Source organism: Phocoena phocoena, chromosome 16, assembly GCF_963924675.1.
Source record: "Phocoena phocoena chromosome 16, mPhoPho1.1, whole genome shotgun sequence".
In the NCBI taxonomy this organism is placed as follows: Eukaryota; Metazoa; Chordata; class Mammalia; order Artiodactyla; family Phocoenidae; genus Phocoena; species Phocoena phocoena.
This window is the reverse complement of record NC_089234.1, coordinates 31,232,316-31,250,722: the sequence shown is the minus strand read 5'-3', so window position 1 is coordinate 31,250,722 and position 18,407 is coordinate 31,232,316. Positions and strand designations below refer to the sequence as shown.

General features: G+C 49.8%; 1 protein-coding gene across 1 annotated transcript in view; it reads right to left on the bottom strand.

The window, feature by feature from the left end:
* Window positions 1–7,671: 7,671 nt before the first annotated feature.
* TLL2 (tolloid like 2) overlaps window positions 7,672–18,407 on the bottom strand; it is a 127,765-nt gene continuing 117,029 nt past the window's right edge. The window contains exons 17-21 of the mRNA XM_065894008.1: window positions 17,332–17,457; window positions 15,191–15,318; window positions 11,987–12,200; window positions 9,367–9,617; window positions 7,672–7,806 (exon numbers count right to left, since the gene is read on the bottom strand). Of these exons, the coding sequence (XP_065750080.1) occupies window positions 7,672–7,806; window positions 9,367–9,617; window positions 11,987–12,200; window positions 15,191–15,318; window positions 17,332–17,457 (854 nt within the window). The remainder of the gene's footprint in view (window positions 7,807–9,366; window positions 9,618–11,986; window positions 12,201–15,190; window positions 15,319–17,331; window positions 17,458–18,407) is intronic.

Below are 18,407 nucleotides of genomic sequence, written 5' to 3'. Positions count from 1 at the left end.
TCCTTTCTTGCTGGTGTTATTGGCTTGTGTCTTGCATTTGTAGGAACATCCAGCTGGGAGAGCAAGGGTGACAGGAGAAGAGGTGGCTCCCACAGAGCTCTGGCCAAGCCATTTATGGTCAGGGGAGGAGCCCAGTCCTTGGCCCACCCCTTGGGGAAGATGGTCTTCTGCTTCAGGGCCACTGTGTAAGGGCCAGGTCATCTACCTTCGTCGTCTTCATTTTCTGTCCTTTTTACTTTTCAAGCCCCTTCCTTGGTTACACCTCCATCTCAGCAAAGAACCCAGAGCTGGCCTGAGAGCCTGGCGACTCCTGCACCAACATCCCTTTAGAAACAATGGGTTACACAGGCTGAGTGAGGCGGGCCACTCCACCTCCAGCTGCTAGGCCGTGGCGTGATCCCCGTCCCAGCAATGATGGAGTCAACACATCACCAGCATCGATGTAGGGGCCTGGGAGATGGGGGCTGGAGCCCGCTCTGTGTCGGAGGCTGTAGCTGCCTCAGTGAGCACATGCCGCAGGCAATGAGACGCATGGCGGTGAGTTAGCTTCACCCCCTTTCTGTTCTCACATTTTGATGGGGAGTCTCGCAGAGCTGGAGGAAGCCATGAAGGTGGGCTACCTTATAATTCTTACGAGTTCTTTGTTAGGAGTTTGCCTCTTTAAAACAATGAAGGAGTTGGAGTCTCATGTCCACAAAACAATTAAAACCAATCATTTGGTCATTTCAATGAGTGCATTCATTCATTTACTAAACAAATCTTTTTGACAACTTCTCTATGTCACCTATTATTCTGAGCACTGTCCTGGGCTTGGTGATAAAGACAAATGAGGCCCGAACTCTTAGGGAATGTATGTTCCAGCGAGGCAGATGGACAACAATCTGAACTAAACAGCAAAAACCACTGTGGAGGAGCAAGCGGGGTGTCAGGGAAGAGTGACTGGGGTGACCAGGAGGCAGTTGCTTTAGACGTCTCTGAGAGCTGACATTTAAGATGCACGTGAAAGATGAGAGGAGGGTCCCAGGTGGAGGGAACAGGAAATGCAAAGTCCCGGGGATGAAGCAGGCTTCGTGTGCTGGGACCAGAGGGAGGCCAGTGTACCTGCAGGGAGGGACCTGGAAGAGGTTAAAGACAGAGTGAGCTAAGGGCCCGTGATGTGAGCAGGCAGGGCACGGTAAGATTTCCATCGTAGAGCAATGGGAACACTTTCAGGGCTTTTGGGAGGGAGAGGGGATGACCTAACTGATGTTGACAATATTACCCGGCTCCTCTGGGGAGCCTGGTTTATAGGGGACACAAGTGTTAACCTGGAGACTGGTTAGCAGAGCCCAGGTGAGTGGTGAGGCTGGCTGCCCTGGGATGAGGACAGTGGAGATGGAGAGGAGTCAATGGGTTTGTGGCTTATTGTGGGGATAAAGGCAGTGAGACTTGACGATGGAAGAAATGTGGGGCAGGGGAGGAGAGAGAAGGGGAGGGGAAGATCAGAATGAAGCCGACTCCTGGGTTTGGGGCTTGACTAACAGGTGTGGAGGCACCATCTGCCTAGGCAGGTGATACTGGAAAACGGGGTGTGGGGATCCAGGCACTGGGATGCTGTGCTGAATAAGACCTATGTGGCCTCTGCCTCATGGGGCTTCCAGTCCCCAAGACGCCACAGTGACGGCTCAACTGAATCCACAGGTGCCTGGACGGTGGGGAGACAGCACAGTTCAGAGAGGCCTGTGTGGAAAGCCTTGGCCGCCCTTCTGGACCGTGTGAGGTCTTAGGCAAGTGAAGTAACTTCTTCCAGCCTCCGCCTGAATCTATCAAGTGGAGAAAATACAGTTTACAATGACGGGACTATTGAAATCAGCACAACTGGTACAAATTATGCTTCTAACTTTGCTTGGTGGGCATAGACTCACACCTGGGCCAGAGAGCTGGACCAAGGAACTCGAGTTGATGGCCCCTGTTCCCTCTGACTAGGCTGTCTGTGGATGGGCAAGACCAGCAAGGTCCTTTTGGACTCTTTTTGTTTACTATGCATCCACTGATCACCAACTCTCCCTCTGACGGACACGTTACTTCTTTAGAAGAATTGCTAAGACCTCCAGTCAGAGGGTGCTCTGGCCTAAGAGTCTGGGTCAGTCATGGTTCTCTGGTCATAAGCATCAAAACAGACTCTTTCTAATTTAAGAAGAAGGGGAATTGGTTGGTTGAGTGTAGGGGAGCTCACAGAAAGAAGAGAGGGCAGGGACCCCAGCTCTGGGTTGCTCCTGAGGCTTCAGCAGTAAGGACTCCTGGACAGTCCTCTCAGGATGTCCTCCCAGGGAAAACCAGCTCCGAAGTAGCTTGGCCCTTTTGCCCCTTGACCAGGACTCCAGTTCCAGGAAGACGATCTGATTGGTCTTGAGACAGACTGGGATCTGGGACCTGGGGCCCTTTGCTGCCGTGCTTGCACCTGGACAAAACTCTCCTCAAGCAACAAAATTCAAAGAAACTATAAAAGATACAAAGAGACCAAAAAACCCAGCTGCCACGTCTGAGATGTCCGAGCAGAAGCAGGGTACTGTGCACACACCCTGCACGTGGCACCCCCAGCGGGGTGGGCAGACCACCTAAGTCACCCTTCTGGCCTGACCCTCACCTCATATAAGGGGCGAGCTTGCCCCCCTCAGGGAGTGAGCGAGAGAACCTGTTACATGTTTTCGCTCCCTGGCGCTGCAGCAGGAGTCCCAGTAAGGCCTTGCCTGAATTTCTCATCTGGCCTCCTATCAATTTCTATTGATCAAAGAGTCCAAGGGCCCTGCTTGGTAACAGTCTGGTTTGGGTCATGTGCCCAAGCAGGACCTAGGCCTGGCTGACAGTCTGCCCAACGTGGGTCCCTCCAACGTGAGACGAGTTGGTTCTGCAAAGGGAACTTGGCATCATCACCCAAAGAAGAGGTTATGGGCGAAGTGAGGTTATCGGCTCACTTCCTCTGGAAGGTATCGGATCTGAGAATTATCACCTTAGAAACTGTAGAAGAGATGCCCTTAGCGGGTGAGAGGTTAGAGCTGCCAACCCTGCGATTCTCTAATCATTTGTATTTAAACCTGTACAAGCCCGATCACACTGATAGTTTGCCAGGCGACAACTGGTCAGTTTAAAAAGCTGGTCCATTCCAAATAATAGGTGGTCTTATTCTGGTTTTAAAATATCTTTATCTAAAATGTCAGTAGGGAAGTCGTGATGAGCTAAAATGTGAAAACAAACAGAAGGACTCTGGTCATGTCCTGACCTATGAATGTCACATGTGAGAACCATTAGTGGGATCCACCAGATAGTTCTAGTTCATTTCATTCTTAACGTGAGTTACGAGTTGTTTTGGCCAATGCCATGTGAGTAGAAGTGATGTGTCACGCCTAGGCAGTCATGAGAGGCAGTGTATGATTTGTCACACTCTTTCCCTCTGCCACAGAAATCAGCAAGGCTCCAGGTAGCAGCTGCTCCATCAGCCTAGTCCTGACTGAGGATGGTGTGGAAGGGCTTCCAAACACCAGAGATGAACACGTAGTATGAACAAGAGATAAGTCTTTCTCCTGTAAAGACCCTGACAGGTGAGGGTTTTTTGCTGTTGTTGTGGCATAAGCTACCTTATCCTGACTGATACATAAAGCATTCATACCCCTGCACCACTGGGGCTCATCCTTTAGGTACTGGTGACTGCAAAAGGGCAGAAAAGTCATAAAACCTTGACACTCTACACACGTATAGCACAAAACAGTTGCATGTGTTAGTTTTGCATTAAGACTGAATGTTTTTAAAAACATGGTGCCATATTACCCTTCCCTGATTTGACTCCAAACACACCCTAAAGTCTCTTCATCTGGTCAACCTCAAAAGACCGTCCTTGATCAGACGGCGTCTCTGTCCTTGTGTTAGAAATGGACCCTGTATCAGCCAGGGCCCCCACAGGAAATGAGTGATATACTCAACTAGCTATATTTAAGGGGGCTTATTAAAAGGACTATTTATAAAGGTTCCCCTTGGGGAATAATGCAGCATGAGGGTTAGACGGGCAGAGTGTCATTTTCCCCCCCCAGGTCTGAAGGGACAAATGAAAGGAGTGGCTGCCAGAGTCCAGAGAGAAAGCCCCCTTATGGGAGCCATGACCTTCAGTTTTAGACATCACATGTGGTCCTCAGGCTCAAAACCAGGTGGAGAAAATTGCTGAGGGACAAACGGAAGATGTCTACCACATCTAGCACTGTTACAGCTGCAACCATCGCTACAACGTTCGTGTTGTCAGATTTCCAGACTGTTTGGGTCCAAGAAAGGGGGCAACTTTGAAGCCCTCTTTAGCTTTGCTCATGACTTTCTGGGTCCAACAACGAGCTCTGTTCTGGAGCCAGGCACTGGGTACTCACCAGAGAGTAGAAAGCCAGAGAGAGGGTCCCCTTTTTTTTAATCTCCTCCCCAAGTTCTCGTGGTATTGGAGAAAACGATCATGAAGATCTTGTCTGAACTTATGATACAAACCCAGGACACATCAATAAATCCTCATTCTTTAATGAAACATTTCTTTCTAGACATATGTTAGCTCCTCTCCCCTTTCCCTTGGAAACTGACAACATTTCATGAAATGTACAATTACACAAAATAAAAAATACAATATATTTATAGATAATGCTCTAAACGGTTTTTCTTTTTCTTTTTTCTTTATAAAGAATCCTTCTAGGCATTTGGGATTATTTTTCAGAAGTTCAGTCTACAAAGGAAACTTGAAAAACATCTGCTGAAGCCAAAGGAACACTTGTTGACACACTGGACAATAACAATACCACGAATTATCTGAGATTTATCAAATAGACCAGATCAATGGCAAACCCCAGTGTGACTTGCTAGTTAACAAGATTTTACAAATGATTTAACCAGGCTGAGCATTTCATGAGTAACAGGAAACTTAACTTTAGCGGAAAATAACAGTGGATCGATGCACAGCCTCATTTTCTGTTTGGAGAAATTCCACAAGCTGAAGTTAATTCCAGATCCTTACCCTGCCCTGGGATCCAGGTTCTAGCGTCTACTAGACCAGATTACAATAGAATTGGACCAGGCTGAAGACCCAGACCCCAAATATTTCATCGGGTCATCAAGATAATTCTCCGAACTGAAGCCAGTCTTCTTGGAGCTCTGTGACAGCCCCAAGGACAAAGCAGGCAGGGGTAATGTCCCCTGGGATATGTGCAGGAAGGTCACTGGGCATTTGGAAGCGCCAAGGCAGGGGCCTGGGTCTTTCTGCTGAGTGGACTTTCTCTCGTGAAGCCAGCTGTGCGTTCGTTGCAGAACCTGCACTCTGCGTGCGTCCTGTGATTCTGAGTTTCCAAGGGCAGTGGTCTGGCCAGCCCCAGCTGAATCAGAGCTTGTCTTTTCTGGGAATACGTCACTCACAGAAGGCCTAAATAAAGGTTTTCATAAGAGTCCCATTGTTTCAAATTGGCCACAGCTTGATAATTGTTGAAGTTGTGTTTTTGAAAATACTCATACTAGAGAGAGAAAAATAAGTACCATTGGTTCATGAGGGTGGCAAATACTGAGGCAGAGCTGACTCTGTTTCTGACTCCCTCTCACTCTTCCAGGGAATTCATTAATCTTATTCAGACTTCTAAGGGCTGAAACTACAGAATTTTCATGTTCTTGGAGAGAGACCCTTACCAGTCACCTTATGCATCCTGATTTCAGTTTCAACTCTGAAGATCAGATGGGGCAAAATAAAAGCCACCAAAACACAAAAATCAGAGAAATGGAGTCCACCCTATGAGGTGGGTAAGGCCTGAACCAGTGACAAGCTGCTCTATGTGCTGAATCAAAGATCCCTCGGAAACAGGGGCTGTGATAGATCACAATATAAGAATGTAGGCTGGACCTCCATTCGGGGCCAAGAAAGGCCAAGAGAGAACTTGGTGAATGAAGACCCATAAAACACAGCACAAGTCCAGAAGGGCCTACTCGGTCAAATCAGTGGGTCAGTATTTATCACACTGCATTGATTAAGGCTCTGACAGTTGATCCTTTACATTCATACATATATACAGACATATATTATTATTAATAATACTTTGTTTTTTGCTGTTTTAAGGAAAAAATAGTCCCATGCATTTCTTCTACCTTTCTTTGTGCTCTTCTTTTTTCATCTTTTTTTTTTTTTTAACTCCCAGCAATCATTTTAATTAGACATAGTCCTCTGGGAGTATATTCTGATCTTTAAAAAATACCACCTTTAATCTTTTACAAATACTTTGTTTCAAATGAGGTTGATTCATCCCAAAGGAAGTCTGGTGCTTGGGAGTGATCTCGGCTCTCACCAAAAACCCTCTCGTGCGCTGTCCCATGTTCGATACCAACCACACGGGACCTACGGTCATGTAAACATTATTTAAAAATTATTCCAACATAAATACTCTTTTAAAGCTAACATACCACAGCTTTTAGCTCATAATGCCCATAGATGCCTTAATGAAATGCCATTCAAAACTACCTCACTGTTCAAAGTACGCCTGGAGGTTTCAAAGTTATGTAAACAACATCCTCTACACTTCTCTAGGACAAGTGCCAAGTGTGGTGAATTCTGATTGCAGGTTGGTGACTGAGTGCTAGTCTGAGCAACGTCACCCATGCACTCTTGAACCCGACCGGTTTCAGGAAGTCAGTCACAGCAGACTTGTTCCACAAGGTGTTGATTCTTACATAACTTATAATTAACCAGTTTTCAATGACGTTAACCCCACGAGGGACCTGAATGGTCCCTCATAAGATGTCTTTGCACGTCTTGCAAATGCAGTTTGAGTTGGTTGTCAAGAGTCAAGGTCAACCACAGCAAGTGCCTCCAAAGCTGGAAGAATAGATGTTCTCAGCCCATGGAATCCCAAGGCCAGGAGGAATCTTCTCCAAGTCAGCGAGGGCAGGAGGACAAGTCAGGATGTCTTCTTCTTGGCGGATTAGGGACTCTCACCAGCAAATGTTCTGCTGAAGTTACAGCAGATGCCTTAGTCCTTTAATGCAGTTAGGGATGGGGGAGCCCAACGTGGGCAGGGAGAGCCGATGATGCAGAGGAAAGGCTGGAGGTCTCCTTGCTACGTGACAGGGATCCTCACACACCAGCTCCCTCCGTGCACTGCTTACTGTGATGCCTTTTTTAATCCTGACGCCCATATTCTCAGGTTTCATGGGTGACGTGTCTCTGGCAGAGACATAGCAAAAGTCTCCTGCCAAAGCTGTGAGGAACACATGCACTATGGCCAGGCTTTTATCCTCATTGCGCGGTGTAGACAGAAGATGACCCGTGTCTCCAGGACACGGTCACACTGCCTGACACCTATGGAAGCACGTCCAGAAATAGAGGAAGGACCCACCCAAGAGTGGGCTTTTGCCTCATAGGAGCAAGGGACAAGGAGAGTGAACAGGCATAGCTTGAATAGTCAGGGACGTCAAATCTGAATCTTTAAAACTCCATGATTGGTAACATTGCAGCTGGAATCAAAGGAACATCTTCTCTCCTTGTTTTGGCTGAACTTCCTCAGATACACACACCTCCAAGGCTAGATTTTGAGTTTTTGTTCCAGAATAATACTGCACACTGCTTTAAGGAAATTCACAAGGTGCCATTGTTATAACAAAAACATTCTCATTTCCTGTTTTCCAAGAACAACCTTATTTCTTCATGTGCAGGGCATCCTGGAACTTGGTGCTCGTGTACTGGGCCTGAAAGCCCTTCTTGTTGATGGTGTCATCTGTGTGGAATCGAATCATCAGAGAATCCCCTGCAGAGTAGATTTCTTCCAATGGCTGAGGGGAGGAGAAAGGAGAACCAGAGGGACTTTAAGCCAGTTGGCTGTGGTTGGAGTTTAAAATAAGGAGAATGAGACAGAACTTTACACAAAGACGTAGGATGGCCGATGATGCCGCGAGGCATCCCTGGTACCAGAGGCTCTGAAGGGCAACAAAACAAGCTCTTTTTCAAAGGAAAGCTTTTCAAATTCTGCTCCAGAGAGCACCCCCGCTCCCTGCCCCAGCCCTGCTTTTCCAAAGACAATCTGAAATGCATGGCTCATATAGAATCTGTTATTTATTAAGTGCATAGATTAATTAAGTGCACCTCTCTAAGCACTTTCCGATCTCATCTCATGTAAACTTTACAACAACTTTGTAAGGCAGGTTCTATCTCTATTCTATACTTGAAGAGACTGAGATGAGACTCAGGTTCACACAACTAGATAGACTGCAAGCTCAGGTTTTTCTCACTGTAAACTGTATACCATGAATCACCCAGCTCTAGGGTCACCACTGTGATGTGTCTTCCAGGAGACCTAAGACAAAGACCATTGTTGAGGTCTATGTCCTGTCCAAGGACAAAACATGGGATGGAGCCACTACATTTGTCAGAAAGGTTTTGCCAGGTGGTGGATGAAGGGGAGCCAGGTTCTGAGGCTGCTGTCTGACAGATTCTAACGGAACCAAACTGGGCTTCCCGTACATTTCACTGCTCAGGACCCTCCAAGGTTTTCCTCTGCATGTGGACCCCACAGTTTGAAAGACTTTAGCTCTCAAAGGTACTGCATCAGCTAAGTCACACTTCGGCATCCTTTCTTCTTTGGAGGGTGAGAGAAGATGAAGGGAAATTAGTCAAAGACTCATGCAAATGCCAGTTTGAGGTTCTGTTTAGCACAAGCACTAAGGACTCCAAAATGATTTAATGTAAGTCCAGCCAGTTGCAAAGAAGCTTGAGCGATCAGCCCTGGAGGTGGACAGTGCCCAGCATGGTACAGCCAGAGAGGGCCCAGGACACTGAACTCCTGGTCCACACACTTTCACTGAGCACCAACTACATGCCAGGCCCTATTTCAGGTGCTGGGGAAATAGTGATCAAAACAGGCCTGCCCTGTCCTGAGGAGGTGGCCCAGGAAAGAGGTGATAATGAGAAAAATGATCATGACCTTGAGCATAACTAATATGTTTGCAGTAAAAGAGTGATTCATAATTTTCACAGGCATTTGGTTTTATTGGGAGAGAGAATTGTGAATATGTGGAATATGCAAAAGTATAATAAAAAAACATTTTAAAGCCTGAAGGCTAAAGAAAACTGGGTGGGGGGGGCGGTAGGGGGGCGGGGAGAGACAAACCCTTTGCAAAACTAGGCAGTCCTAAAAAGGATTTGCTCTTACCTAGCTGACCTCGGTATTAGGTCCCCGGTACCTCCCAACCTCCTCTGCGACTACCCTCCAGTTTCCCTCTCTGCTCCAGCAGAGCGGGCCTCCTGGCTGGTGTTATAAGCAGCAGGGACCCTGACGCACGTGTGTCTGACCCAACAGCTCCGCGGCCCGCCTCTCCCGCATCCCCGGGACTCACCCCGGAGCCGCAGAAGCGGCCGAGCCTGGGCGCCGTGCTGTCGTAGCCGTCGTACGCTTCCATGTAGTCGTAGCCACAGTCGGCCTCCTCCTCGACCTCAAAGGTCCGGAATATCAACTCCACGCCGTAGCCGTCCTCCGCCGCGATCACCCAGTCGCAGCGGGCCTGGCTCGGGTAATTGTTGTCCCCAAACTGGGCATGGGAATAGAGCTCTTTGGTCTGCACTTCGGCCTTCAGCCTGCCCCCGCACTCTAGAGCGGAGAGAGAAGCGCGATGCCCCCTCCGCACAGAGAGCGCACGCTCTGCATCCCCTCTTCCCGGCCCCCAGTTTCTCTTCACACCCTCCGTACAGGCCAGTTTTCTCCACAAAGCCTCGTGTGTGCCCTGTGCGAAGGGTCGGGAAAGTTTCATCAGCCCATTTTACAGAGGAGTAAAAGAGATCCAGGAGTTTCAGGGCTCACTGGGGAGTCCAAATTGACCCTTACGTAAAAACCAAGGTCCTACGTTCCCAGATTGGGCCATAAGGAGGCCTCGGGGAATACCGGGGCATGATACTGACAAAAGCCTTTTCCTCTCTCCAGTTATGGAGACCTGGGGCCAATGGATGATTTGCCCGCCTGGTCGCTGGGATGTGATAGATCATTACCACTTTACTGCGTGGAAGCGTTAGACGCGTCTGAAAAGGGCTCACACTTGCCCGGCCGACTTACTGTAATTCGTTATTTTGCCAGCAGAGGGCACCAAAAGCACATCAAAACTGCTGGTGAGCGCTCAAACCTGAAACCTCAGAATAGACCTGGCTGGAGCCTGCATTTGAGAGCCTAACTATAGGCCAGCTTTGAAACCCCGTGAGTGTTACAGGCGAGCTGCGCCTTGTACTTTGGACTTGTATTCTGTAGCCTTGGCTTCTGCGTTTTTTCACTGGGACAGTAACTCTGGTTGGCCTGAGTCCCATCCTACCATGTGTCTAGGCTGCTAGAGACCACATAATAAAAATGTGTAAATGAGAGGGATGGGAAATTAGAAAGCAACAGAAATTCTGAAGGCAAATTCCTCCACAGCAGGTCCTCAATGTGTTCCATGCCTCCTCCCGCTGGCGTGGCTTCCACACTATCTGGTAACATTCCCCAGCCCAGCTGGAGCTCCATGTCCAGCCTGGCCCCAGTCCTGTCCGACTGCCAACTCTTAATCCCATGTGTGGTCTAGCTTAGAATTTCTTCCAGGTCTGAGCTGTCTTTGGGAAATTTCAAATTCTTGAGACGTGGCTGGCAAGGAAATGGGCACTTAGCAGGGCAGGATGCCTTCCATCCATCCTGCCAGATCCCCTCTCCATTCTTCCCCACCTGCTCTGGGCCCCTGGAGGCAGACCTCTGGGTCTACATGGATGAGCCCTTTGCCTTCATGATCCAGCCACAGGGAACACCAGCAGATCACAGGAGGGAGGAGAGAGGTCAGGTCATTAGTCCCAGGCCCCCTCCTTGCCTGGTCCTCGCTCCTGTTGGGGGGCCCTCTGTTTGCTCCCCTCTATCTCTAGGCTCCAGGAACCGTTCCCTCATCTGGTATCCAGGCCAGGGGTAGTAACAGCCTTGCACCCTAGCCCTGGTTGCTGCACTGCCCCCATGGTGTCCTCACACCCTGCCCACCCCTCTGTAAACAGTCCCTTATTAAACTCTCCTCAATTAACGATTCTACCTGAGTGTGCCCCCATTGCCTGAAGGACCCTGACCTACCCTGAGCTCCCACACTCAGTCCGCAGGGACAAGAGGGTGAAGTCACTAGTTAGTGGCTTTTAAACTCCACCGGGGAAGTGACAACGCAGCCATGAACGGTGGGGAGTTTTCTCCCAGGCGAGGGCCAGCCAGACGGAGAAGGTGCTGGCTGTCATTTCGTCTCACCTGATTCATGTTTTCTGGTCCTGGGAACAAATTGGGAGGAGGGGCTGTTAAAGGGATCAGAAAACCTCACAGGGATCGTCATCGTGATCTCAGACCCTGCAGGGGCTGCACGGTCAGCGCTTTGCCAGAGGGCCAGGATCAGAGAGTCAAAGTTGCTCCAAGGGTTCTAGTCCCAGTTGTATCCTTTAAATGGCTAAAGAGCAGAGCCAGTGCTCTTACTGACTTTCTTCCGTTTACCACAGTAAATAATGTAAGTTATATGCATAAACATTTTCCTCCAAAGGGCTGAATAAAGTTATTTATTTCAAGTGAGGAAAAATAATGGGGAACAAAAACACTTTGCATTTTCTGGAACTGGTCCTTGGAGGGTACAAAGGGCTACTCTCCACCACTCAGCACCCGGACTCAGGGTTTCACAGACCAGCAAAATTACAAGTAAAATTTTAAAGGCGGGGTGGGGGGCGGTGGGAGGAAGAAAGAAAGGGAGGAAAGGAACGTAGCGCCGACAAAGGGTTGTCCCTTTCAAAGGTCGTCAATGAAGGACACTAAAAGAAAACAACCCTACACCTATGGTTGCCCATGTTTCATTTTAAAAGGGACATGTTGTCATATACTGCTCATCCCCCATAGTCAGAATTAAAGGTGGTCCTTCCCCTGCCTTGATCACCCATCTATCTGCAGTCCACGTGGGGATCAGCTGAAGGCCGGGCTCCCAGCCCACGCACCTGTGCTGTGCATGGCTTGGAATCCTCTCCTCTGCACCGAGGCGTCTGAATAAAAGCGGAGAAACAGGCTGCTGCCCGAAGCCACCACGGGGTCTGGCTTCTTGCTGCCGCAGAAACGGCCGAGGACCGGGGCCAGGCTGTCGGGCCCATCATGCAGCTCCAGGTGGTCATAGGCACATTCCTGGTGCTGCTCGATCTCAAACTCGTTAAACGTCTAGGGATGGAAGAGCAGAAAGTGAGGCAAGGTCACTTCAGACGGGGCGGGCCCATCTCTCCCGCGGTGGGAGAGGAAGGGGCACGAGGACACGCATCTGCCCAGCCAGCTGTGCAGGCGGCACGGAGCCCGTGGTGATGGTGGCCACATCTGTTGAGCAGGTCTCCAGCTGGCCCCTCTCTTTGTCCCCAGAACAACCCTATGAGCTATTGCTACCACGACCACTTTGCGGATAAGATGGCCGGGGTCAGAGCGTTTCAGTGCTTGTTGGTGTCTGTGCTCCTCTGGCACATCCTGTAGCTTCTCCCTCAACGATGAGAGCAGCAGGGACCAAGGTGTTCACTCTGAGCCAGGGACTGTTTTAAATGCTTTGTAAGTAGTCATCCTCACGACCCTATGAGGTGTCCACCATGAGAACCTCCGCCTTACAGATGAGGAAACTGAGGCACGGGGCTGTCGGATAACTTGCCCAAGGTCACCCACTGGCAGAGTTGGGCCATGACCAGGAGGTCAAGGAGCCCTTGCGCTTAACCTCTGCACTGCACCGTGTGAATGAGGCTTCATGAAGTGTGCGCTACTCCACGTCATTGTCCTGAGAGTGGCTGGCCAGAGTTGAATATATTTTTCCATGCAGAGCCCTGCATTTTCTCACTCAATTCTGATAATACTGTAAGGGAAGAGCTACTATTATCCCCAGTGTGCAGAAGGGGAAACTGGGTCTTAGGAAAGTTAAGTGGCTTGCCCACATTCAAACAGCTAGAGAAGGATGGAGCTGAACTGGACCCCCAGCCAGCCTGACTCCAGGCCACACTCCTAACCATCACCAGGCTATACTGCCTCCCTCCTCTCTGTCCCCGCAAGACCGTCCCCTGAAGCAGGCCAGGGCAATCCCATAATTCCAGGCTGTAAACCAGGCTCTGCAGCCCCAAATGTAGGGCCTCTCAGGCGCCGGGACTGGCCGATGGCCTGCCCATGGCTACGAGGGGGATGGGACAAGGTGAGAGGGGAGAGTTTAACTGAAGACTTGGACCAAATGACAGAGAGGGAGAGAGAACATTAGCTGGGGGTTGGAAGGGATCGCAATTCACAAGAAGGGGCCTGGGGTGACAGAGCAGAGATGGAGGTAGAGAGGGAGAAATAGAGAGGCCATTGGCTTTTGTAAGAATGACACACACATCTTGTGTTTGAGCTTTGAAATGGGCAAAGCTCTTCACACTTATAGGAAGGGAGGTGGGGCCGGAGAGTTGGGGTAGGGATGGTGGCCAGGAGTAGGAAGGGGGTGCTGGTGGGACCAGGGTGAGCAATGCAATGGGAGGGTGACGGTGGGCCAGGGAGACGGGGCGCTCCCCAAAAGTCCATAGGACACCCTGTGGCTATCCCTGTGCAGTCAAACACTAGCTTCCTGGTAAGTATTCAGCCCGCACTCTGGTAGCAAAAAGGTAGAGCGTGATCAGTATACCCACCATCCACTTCCCAAGGAAGTATTTAAGAACTAGCGCATATGTATGTGCCTCAGATCAATTGGAGATCTGGGTTCACTCTGGCCACTGTGATCGGTTGCTTTATTTCCTCAGTACTGTAGAGAACAGGAAAAGACGTTTGGGGCAGTTACTAAAACCTTGTGGCCCTTCCAGGGAAGCGCCGCTACCAGTCGTGCAAATTGTGCGTTCCCAACCCCAGGGCGCGCCATTCCCCACGCTGTCTTCAGAGATCTGTGTTGCCATGGCGATCGTCTTCCGGCAGACGGCAGCCTTTCTCTAACGCACTTGCTTTAATTCACCCTCGCCCAGATTCAGGGCTGTTCTGACTGACCCAGGAAAGCAGCCGAAAGCATTTCCTACGCGGACAGCCATGCATATGAGGTGCCCACGTGGGCACCTGTGGTCAGGGACCCTGCCTTCACCCCTCGATGCCCCAGGCCTGTACCCGTGCCCAGCCTGGGCGCCCATTCATCCACCTGTCCTCCTCACCGCTCTCGCCAGTAAAGACCCACGCAAGTCCCTGGGTGATCATCTATTTATCATCACCTGCTCCTTTGTTCTCTCCCCTTCTCCCTGCATTATTGGTCCATAATGCAGGGGGACATCCACGTACATTCTGAAGAGCTTAGCTATCTCCAGAGTTAGAATGACCCATTTAAAAACTGTTTGTCTGCTGGAATACAACAACTTCTCCGGAAGGCAAGAGGGTTTGTTTTACACTCCACGATCTTGGGAGTCCCTGGTGGCTGAGAAACAAGACTTGTAGGAAAAACTCATTTCTCTTTTGAAATAACCGAGCATGGTGCGCAGACCACCACAATCATATGCGTGGATGGGACTTTAAAGAAAGGCTTGGAAGATAGATATTTTTAATTCAAGAGAGAATTAGCATACATAACTTAACCTCCTATTGTTAACTGGAAAAAATGTAAGCTGTAGGAGACTATGAATAATAGAACCCATTTGAGAAACGTGAGCAAGAAAAAGGATACGTATTTGTTCCTGTGCGTACACACACAGAAATTTCTGGAAGAATTCACAAGAAAATGTTCAGAGAAGTCATTCCTAGAGTGAGCATGAGGATCTGGAAACTTGATTTCCACTTTTCAACCCTCCGACTGACTACATTTTTTTTTTTAACCTTGAGAATGTTTTGTTTTTTTGTAAAATATTGTAACTGCAAACTATTGAATCTCAAACAGCGCTTGAAATCTGTGTGATGGGTGCCAGGTCATACTGACACCACTGTGAACAGGTGCTATTTACAGAGCTTTTCTCACCCACCACCCTGGGCGGAGGGCTTCAGGTGCCTCCTCTCTTAATCTGCACAGCAGCCCGGAGAGGTAGGTTTCATTAGCAGCCCCATATTCCAGATAACAAAACTGAGTCCTGGAAATGTTGAGTAACCTCCCCAAGTTTCAGAGCTGGGAAGAGGCCAAGCAGAGACTCAGACCCGTGTCAGCCTGATACCGAAGTCCGTGTTGTCCATCAACTTTGAAAATAACTCACAAGTTTCACCCTGTGGCCCGCGGTTGAAGAGATGTTCCAGGTACACTCCCTCCGGCTCGGGTATTTGTCAGGCCAGTTGGGGCTCACCAGGGTCCCCTCTGCACTGCTGATCTTGTGCACACAGCCAGCTGGGGGGGACAGGGGGGGACACAGAAGAGAGAGAGAGGTAATTCATTTGTGGGTCTCTTCCCTGACCTCTTGTCACATGGTCATAATATGTGAGGGCAGGGTTTGGCCTCAATAAAGGGTCCCCCAGCTCAGAGATCTGCTGATTTATTTGGCTTTGCTGCCTTCCTGGAGCCAGGTCACCTTTCTAACTACTGCTATTCTCATTGTGATCGTCACTGGAAATATGGTAGAGTTAGTGGTTGAGACCACAGGCCCTGGGGTCAGATGGGCCTCGGTTCAAGTCCTGGTGCCACCACCTACAAGCTCTGGGACTCTGAGCCTTGGTGTCCTTATTGGTAAAAGGGGTGCCAACATTGTAGTGGGGATGCATGGATTAAATGAGATAATGCGTGTGAAATGCTCAGTAAGTGCTAACAAAGATCTCCATCACTATGCCTTCTTTTAGTTTCCAAAGCAATTTCAAATGGAGGCTACAGATGTTGGCCTGGTAACCATGCTATTTGCAAAGAGTGGTCCCACGACTTGCTTAGTAAGTAGCGTTTTGGCCAATAGCTAGAATTTGTCTCTATCTGTGTCGAGCACTGCACTAAGCCCTTTGATTGCATCCTTTCATTTAATCCTTCCCACCTTCTAATTGAGAAAATAAGCTGAGAGATGGCAAGTGGCCTGTTGGTCGGTGGGGGGGGGGGGGGGGGGGTAGAGCCAGGCCTGCCTTTGCTCTTGCTCATTAGGAAATAGAGGGCGCTGAGGAGGTACCACTGCTGTCTCTGCCCTGTGGCTTCAGGCTGAGGCAGCTGGAGGGTGAGGGTGGGTAAAACGGAGGGGCGGCTGCACGGAGGTTCCCCCTCATTGCTGCCTCTGCTCCGCAGCCCCACAGAGAACGGGCGCCAACAGGGGCAGCAGCTCAGACGAGGGATGTTCGCTGCCACACTCCCTGCCACCCTGGGGGAACACACACAGTTCACCTGATGGGACCTTAGCGGAGTTATATCCCTCCTGCCACACCCCCCAATCCACGCCACAGGGGCTAAATAAAGTTTTTTTTAAGTTCCAGAATGACAGTTCCTTCCAAGTTCTTCCAATCCACCTCTCAACCCAACCTGTGACCTCCTGTGTCCAGGTCACAGCGCTGGGCTCGAGGGTGGGCTTCTGAAGATGTCTAAGCTCATTCTTTAACCTTCCAGGGAGGCCCTGACCAGTCTCTGTGGCGCCCCAGCCAGTATCTCCTAATTCTGAAATGTTTATCCCAGAACAGGGGTATGAGGTCTTCACATCTTTCCTCACCCTGATGTGCACGCGGGGCTCTGTGGTGGGGACAAGGCCTGGAGGCCTGTGTGTTCATCGAGATGCTCAAACTCCCTTTGCAGGATGGGGTAAGAACATGGGAAGGCCTTTCCCAGAGTGACTGGACACTAAAAGCCGTCTGGACTCCCAGTAGTGAATGGAGCAGGGAGCAAAGTCTTCCCCAAATTCTATTTTACTATTAGACCTGCAAACGGTAAATATGATTATGACATAGATGGCTGATATCTATCAACATTTCAAGCGCTTAATATGTGTCAGTCTGTCTGAAATACTTTCTAAGCATGCTGTCATTTAACCCTCACAAAAACTTTAAGAAGGAGGTATGTTTAGTCCGTTTGAAACAGAAGAGGACACTGAAGCTCAGAGAGGTTAACTAAGTCTCCCAAGGTCGCACAGCTAGTAAGTAGCAGAGCCAAGATTTAAACCTAGGTGGTCTGATTCTGGAGCCTGGTGTTTAACCACTTTGCAATAGTAACTGTAGGAGAGCACTCAAGGGCCCCTACAAGCTTCCTGAAGGAGTGACTGCCCTGGCGAAAATCACTCTTGAGCAGGAAGATGGGAGGAGGGAAGGCAGAAGCTGAGCCTCAGTTCGGGGCTTGCTAGGCCTGGAAGAAGCGCCCCTCGCTCTCACTCTTACGCATGAGCACACTTGGGCAGCCAAGGTGAGCCTCCCTGCGCCCTCCACCCCGGCCACGCTCCAGCCTCACCCTCTTTGCAGTCCTGCCGGTTCTCATGGAGCCGGTAGCCATTCCTGCACCTGCACAGGTAGCTGCCGAAGGTGTTGACACATTCGTGCTGGCACCCGCCGTTGTCCTTGGCGCACTCGTCCTTGTCTGCGGAGATCAACGGACTCTCCTAAGAGGAACCACCAACTTGGGAACGTCCCTCACAGCCCAGACCCCAGCTCAAAAGGAGTTTCCACCAGGGAGGCTCCCTGATTGTCCCAACTCTGATTATCCTTCCACAGGGCCGAGGGTGGGGCAGCATTCCTTGGAGACTACCTGGCCCTGGTACATGTTGAGTTCCCCATGCTCCTAAAGCACTTTAATGTATATATAGGTTCTCCCCTCCTGCTCCCCACCCAAACCAAGGAGCTCCTTAAAGGATGGGCTAGTAGTATTAATAATAATATTAACAATCATAAAAATAACCACCGTGCACTGAGTATTTACCCTGTGATGGACACTAATCACTCTATTATACCCTCTGTATTATCTAAGTTGATTCGTACACAACCTTAGGAGGGAGGTGCCTATGCCCCCATTTTACAGGTAGGAAAACTGAGGCTGAGAACGTTAACGTGCCCAAGGTTACTCAGTGAGCAAGCAGTCTGTGTGACCAGAGGCCTGGGCTGTCACTCCACGGCCCCACACCTCCTCCTGCCTGTGGAGCAGATAAGCGTGCGAGCCTCGGGCCAGGCGGCCCAGTGCCAGCCCTGCTCCTCCACTTCCAGCTGTTGTGACCTTGGGGAGCCCTTGACTTCTGTACCTCAGTTGCCTTACCTGTAAAGTGGAGTCACTTATGGTGTCCTTACCTCACAGGATTGTTGAGAGGAGGAAACGAATTAGTACAGGGAAAGCACTCAGAACAGCGTCCAGCCCTGAGTCAGTGTTAGTTTTTATTTATTACTATGGATGGACTCAGATGTTAGCTGTTGTTGTCGTTACGGATCTTGTAGCTCAAGCCGGCACAGTATGCAGCCCTCTCCTAAGCCAGCTTCCTTCCCTGTTAACCGAGGACCAACCTCCATCCCCGGCCCTCCCACCAGGATAACTTCAAGGGT